A 6,335-nucleotide genomic window follows, 5' to 3' on the forward strand; every position below is an offset into this window, starting at 1 on the left:
CTCTTTCTCATCATTTGTCATATGCATTATTCTCTCCCAAGCACCAAGCCTTTACTTTCTCTCTCATAAATAACCCGGATCCCAAATACTATTCTGAGGCTGTCTTGCATGATTGTTGGCGGAAGGCTATTGAGGCAGAACTCACTGCTCTGGAGCAAAACAAGACCTGGATCATCACTCCTCTTCCTCCTGGGAAGAATGCAGTTGGTTGTAAATGGATCTTTCGTACCAAATTCAATCCGGATGGCACCATTGAGAGACACAAAGCGCGGCTTGTTGCCCAAGGCTTCACTCAAATTCCCGGAGTTGACTACATTGACACCTTTAGTCCCGTTGTGAAGATGAGCACTGTGAGGGTTCTCCTTGCAATTGCCACAGCGAAGAACTGGCACCTTCATCAGCTTGATGTGAATACGGCTTTTCTTCATGGCGACCTTCATGAAGATGTTTACATGAAGCTCCCAAAGGGACTGCAGTGTTCGAATCCCAAGTTAGTTTGCAAATTGACGAAGTCTTTGTACGGCTTGAAGCAGGCTAGTCGCCAGTGGAACATCAAACTCTCTACTACTCTTGCTGACTTGGGGTTCACTCAATCTGAAAATGATCATTCATTGTTTACTAAATCCACCGGTACAAGATTTACTGCCATCCTTGTTTATGTGGATGATCTAGTACTGGCAGGGAATGATCTGGATGAAATTCGGGCTGTTAAGATTTTCTTAGATGATAAATTCAAGATTAAGGATCTTGGCATCCTCAAGTTCTTTATTGGTATGGAGGTAGCGCGCAACAAAACCGGTATTGCTCTATATCAAAGGAAGTATGCATTAGACTTAATCACGGATTGTGGCTTACTTGGTGCCAAGCCAGCTTCTACGCCTATGGAGTACATTACCTTCCTGTCTAAGGATTCAGGTTCTCCTCTTCCTGATGCAACCATGTATCGCAGATTGGTGGGCAGACTTCTATATCTTACAAATACAAGACCTGACCTTAGCTATTTAGTTGGGTGCTTATCTCAGTTCATGGATTCACCCACTGATACTCACTTGACGGCAGCCTATCAAATCCTTCGATATCTTAAACAATCCCCTGCAACAGGCCTATTTTTCTCAAGCAACAATTCCTTTACACTGTCTGGTTACACAGATTCTGATTGGGGTGCTTGCAAAGACACTAGAAAATCTATTAGTGGCTATTGCTTCTTTCTTGGCAACACTCTCATTTCTTGGAAAAGTAAAAAGCAAGCCACAGTTTCAAGGTCCTCCTCAGAAGCTGAATATCGTGCCCTTGCTAATGGCACTTGTGAGCTTATTTGGTTACTCAAGCTTTTAAAGGAATTTGACATTCACCCTCCTCTTCCGGTTGATATTTTTTGTGACAATAATTCGGTTATCTACATTGCATCAAATCCTGTGTTCCATGAGAGAACCAAGCATGTTGAGGTAGATTGTCATGTGGTTCGAAACAAGTTTAAAGAAGGAATTTCTAATCTCAGGCACATTGTCTCTAGCGATCAATCTGCAGATCTTTTCACTAAACCCCTTGCTCCCAAACCATTTTCTCACTTGCTTTCCAAGTTGGGCTTACTTGATTTGCACAACCCAAGTAATACCAGCTTGCGGGGGGCTGTGACATAATACAGCTGCATACTTTGTATTGCCCAATAAAATTGAAATGCAGCAAAATAGCAATCTGTTAGAGTTTGTTTTGTATAGCTGTAGAATTTGTTTTGTATAGTTGACAGGTTGGTTAGTTTGTTAGATTTAAATTCTACACCACTAGTTAGTTATTTAATTTTTTCTATTTGTACAGCTATATATACTGCATATAGCTTTGACTCTTCAATTCAATTGGATTATTCCAAAATTCCTTTCTTTCTCAATCACAATCTCGTTCTTCTCTCTTCTGTTTTCTCTACTCAAGGCTGCATCACAAGCCTTCTCCTCTTCAAACTTGCTCTTGCAAGTTATTTAAATTACAAGCTCGATACCATTTTACAACGTTCATATTTCTTCCTTCATCTTCTTTTTAATTTCCTATTTGTTTCAATTTCTGCAGTTTACTTTGCCACCGGTACCTTACATTTATATGTTTATTTGTTACTTTTATTCCTTTTAATTTTATTTGACGTTACAATTGCGATATTGAGATACCCACATTTTTATTTTAAACATTAACAAAAATTTGAGTAAAACAACATGAAAATATGTAATTTTCCTGAGGCCTATTACAAACTACAGAGATCGAACTCCTTATTCCTCGTGAGTTGCCTCATGAAACGCGTGTTCCACAAAAGCGCAAAGGAAAACCAAAAATATGGTAAACAAAAACTCAAAATTGGTATTCATTCAATTAGTGAAAAGATCAAACATTTCAAATACTTGATTAACTGAGCCAATAAACAAGTCTCTTGAAATCTTCAAAATTGTGATGGTATGTTCCAAGATACAACAATGAAATACATCAATTTATGCTATATCTAAAATTATTATATGCACATCATGATCATGATCACTCTCCCATCATTGTATCATAAATATCTTCAAAGTCACTATCACCATCAAGTGCTTCTTCATCTGATTGGTCTCCTCCATGTTTGTTGTCTTGGTCAGTTTCCATTGCATCCCTTTCATCTGATTCTTCTTCTTCTTCTTCTTCTTCACTATCGTCATTGTCTTCAAAGATAACAGGCACTGCTGCTTCATCTTCTTCTTCCGCGGCATTGATAACCTGTTCAAAGCAAAAACCATGGATAAGGTCAATGCTGATCACCTGCTAATTACATGTCGAAAACAGAAAGCAGCTTACTCCCGAGTAAAGAATGTCCAAGCAACTCAAAAGCTGAATAGTCGATTTGAAAGTGGAGACTCTTGATTCAATCAGCTGCACAATCAACGTATCCAATCAAAAATAAAATATAATAATCACACAATGTTTTATTGACGAATTTATCGCTTAACCAAAGGGTAATTTTAGAAGCAGCTAACAAAAGGCGTTAAATTGCATGTTTTAAGAAGGTTTGGGTGTAAAATGCAAATGAAACAAAGTTCAAGAGGGTTGATTATATTTTTCACATTAAAACAAAATTCTTTTCTCAAGCACAGCAGGAAGACATGAAATACAAAAGAATAATTACTTAGAAGTCAAGGAAGCCGAAGTTCTTCACTAATATAATCATCAAATTGATTGTACATAAGTACAAAACAAACCTGATATAAAGAATTCAAAGCTCGTAATGAAGATTCTTGGGACATTATTCCACTGGCATGCTGCACAAGTAGACACTTTAGCCATGGAAGAGCACATACCAAAATTGCACCCCTAAAGAAAGAGGGAGAAACTTCATTATATAGTTAATCAGGAATTTGTGCAAAAAATATATCAGCTCTAAACTTATTTGAAGCTAAGTTGTATACTCAAAAGGAGCATTGCCATGCTTATCATAGACAATATAAACCATTTACTTTTAGGATGTGTTACCTAGTTTCAATAATGGAAATGAGAGAATGCAGAAGCTTTAGGACATTGGATGGGTTCAACTGTGCAATTGACTTTCTAATAACCTGCAAAAGGAGTTCAATCATCCATAAGAGATATATCATAGCATGAGCACAATTCAATGTTAAGATTAAAACTTAAAAGAGTAAGCAATAGAAGAAAATTTGAACCTTGTCATCTTGCGTATACAAGCAATCCAGCAGAAGGGTGCGATCGTCGGCATTTAATGCTTGCTTAAGCAAAACATGAACAGAGTCTGCACTTGGAGGTTTTGCAGGATCATAAGATTCTTGAACTTTATCTTCTTTGGATTTGTTCTCATCCACTAAGGTGAGAGTAGCAAGTTTCTCTCCCATTGTTGGCTCATTCAAGTCATCATCAACTAAGACTCCATCCGCTGCTTCGTTTTGATCTGTATTCGATTCGATTCAATATCAGTTAAGCAAAATATTTGCTTCAACAATTAAGCAAACCTTACAAAGGAATGAAGTAACCTTACCGCAATCGACCTTTCCTGTAGAAGACGGAAGATCTGGATCTGATTTTGCTCGTCTTTTCTTTCTCTTCTTGCTTTCTACTTGTAAATGACAAACAAATTAACACATAACAAATTGGAGCATTTTGCTTCGAAGTTGAAGTTCATAAGTGTGTTTAAGAAACTATATCTCTAACAGAAAGAAGTGAAAACAGAGAGATTATTACGAACCTTGTGTGTTAGAGCCATGAATCACGGTGGCACTCATCTGTTGAAATCTAGACGCAACAATCGACGAACAAATTCTCCAGAATGGATTATTGCGAGACTAAGAACGAACCTGCGAACTGCGAGATGGTGACGGCGACGGTGCGACGCCGAGAGGAAGGGTTAGAAGGGAGATTGAATTGTCGCCTGAGTGAGTAGCTTCTGCTCTCGTCACTTCTCGCTTCTGTCTCTCTCTTCTCTTTGGGGATTGGGAATTAGGGTTTTTGTTTTGGGAATCAGGGTTTTGTTATTTGTTTTGAGTTGGGCTGGGTTGGGCTGTGCTTTATGTTTATGTTTTTAAGGTTTTACACAAGACCAAACAAACTATAAATAAAAAAAAATAATCATGCTAGATGTATATAAAATTAGCACCAAAATCAGCTATTAAAATGAAGTTGATAGCTAAGTACAGTTAAATAATTTAACTAAATTTTATCAAACGGTTCTTACCTATCAATTTCACATAAAATTGACTACACCTGAGTTTTTACCAAATATAAAATATACATTAAAAATAAGTTAAACTACATATTTATTTATACACAAATACATGATAACTGATTTTAATATACAAATAATATTTTTAATTAAAAAAATAATATAAAACACTATACAAGTTCTTTTTCGCAAGTTTATGTACTAGTCATTCTATAAACATTTCATGATGAGTAAAAATCTTTAAAAGTAAAATTATAAAAAAATAAATTTATTTAGAATGAAAGTAATGTGATTAAGTGTAATTTACTTAGATGTGATTAAAAATATTTGAATAACTATGTACAGTAAAAAATTGATATTATTGAAAGATAAAATTAAAATTTATTTCTATGTATGTATCATTTTTGTACTTAATGTTTTCATCAAAATCGTCTCAATTTTGTCCCGCCGTCAATTCTGTTAACGGATCCTTAACGGCAGGATAACATTAAGCCAATTTTGAAACGTTAGGGCTTAAATAGGACGATTTAAATATTAGGAACAATTTTAGAACTTATCCCAAATATTGAAGACAAAACGATACTTTAATTTATTCTTATTTTTTGTGAATAAATGAGTTAGTTTGACGAATTCAATTCATTTTGAGGATCATAATGGGTTTGAAATTAAGTAAATTTTTTCTTACAGTGTATAAAATGACAAATAAACTGAGTTTATTTATGATTTATGACTTCAAAGTTTTACTATGTGACATCTTTGTTATATATTGGATATAATTATTTGTAAATTTAATTTGGTATTTACTTTAGATATTTCTCAAATTTAAAAGTGAAGAAGTGGATAAATGAAAAATAAGTAAGATTTACAGTTAATTTAAACGATTTTTTAGAGGTATATATATGGGAAAGTGTTTTGCTGCCAACGTTCAAACATAAGAAGAAAAAAAATTCAAAATTATTAAAATACAATAACATAAAAAATCAATTAAAAATATATAAAATTTAAACTCAACAAAAATTCATTTTTAGTGGATTTTATATATTATGCGCATGGTAAATCATGCAAATTGAAGTATACTTAAACATACAATTTTATAACCATAATTGTGCATAAAGATTTAAAAAAGAAAAGGGGAAAAAAAAGAAGAGGATTATATATATTACATATACATACTTGTTTGCAAATTAAAGCTAGTTTCCCTTGTAATGTTAAATAGTACAATACATAATAGAGTGCAACTATCACCAACCGTTAATTAATAATTAGTATTGTTAATAACATAGGCGAAAATCAGACAAGTGTCTAGTTCCCTCATTGTTTCAACGCAACAACCAACATCAGTATTTAATTTCTTGCAATTTTATTTAATTTATCCCTCAAGGCCAAGGTTTGATTTGAGCCAATTGGCGACATCATCCATCTCTGTAGGAATTGTGTAATGACCAATCCTGCATTGCATGCACGATAATTAATTAATTAATTAATAAGTAATGATATCATACAGGCAAAGTCTATAATAAAGTGAAAATTTACCTTCAGATGTTTTTGTGTAAAATTGATAATAAAAAAATATTAGATGTTAATTTAGTCAAAAATATTAAATTATCAACTTTATATGAATACAACTGTACATAAGTCTTTATTTTCTAATAAT

The 6,335-nt window shown here is 33.9% G+C and overlaps 2 protein-coding genes across 2 annotated transcripts in view; both read right to left on the minus strand.

The window, feature by feature from the left end:
• On the minus strand, positions 2,324 to 4,516 carry LOC107618860 (WD repeat-containing protein 43). The gene is made up of 7 exons (XM_016321034.2): positions 4,208 to 4,516; positions 4,001 to 4,075; positions 3,672 to 3,913; positions 3,484 to 3,566; positions 3,213 to 3,324; positions 2,812 to 2,886; positions 2,324 to 2,733 (listed from the first exon to the last, which is right to left on the minus strand). The coding sequence occupies exons 1-7, from the start codon at positions 4,242 to 4,244 to the stop codon at positions 2,515 to 2,517; spliced, it is 843 nt and encodes a 280-aa protein (XP_016176520.1). The 5' UTR covers positions 4,245 to 4,516; the 3' UTR covers positions 2,324 to 2,514.
• LOC107614658 (acyl-protein thioesterase 2) overlaps positions 5,813 to 6,335 on the minus strand; it is a 4,805-nt gene continuing 4,282 nt past the window's right edge. The window contains exon 6 of the mRNA XM_021110612.1: positions 5,813 to 6,129. Coding sequence (XP_020966271.1) covers positions 6,051 to 6,129 — 79 coding nt within the window. The 3' untranslated portion in view covers positions 5,813 to 6,050. The remainder of the gene's footprint in view (positions 6,130 to 6,335) is intronic.

This window comes from Arachis ipaensis, chromosome B09, assembly GCF_000816755.2.
Source record: "Arachis ipaensis cultivar K30076 chromosome B09, Araip1.1, whole genome shotgun sequence".
In the NCBI taxonomy this organism is placed as follows: Eukaryota; Viridiplantae; Streptophyta; class Magnoliopsida; order Fabales; family Fabaceae; genus Arachis; species Arachis ipaensis.

Bases quoted from the DNA above. Each gene is read 5' to 3' on its own strand.
- LOC107618860 (XM_016321034.2), bottom strand. From the start codon at position 4,244: ATGAGTGCCACCGTGATTCATGGCTCTAACACACAAG. The intron at 4,076-4,207 runs GTTCGTAATAAT...ATTTACAAGTAG, and splicing joins TCATGGCTCTAACACACAAG to AAAGCAAGAAGAGAAAGAAA. The intron at 2,887-3,212 runs GTTTGTTTTGTA...TTGATTGTGCAG, and splicing joins CTTTGAATTCTTTATATCAG to CTGATTGAATCAAGAGTCTC.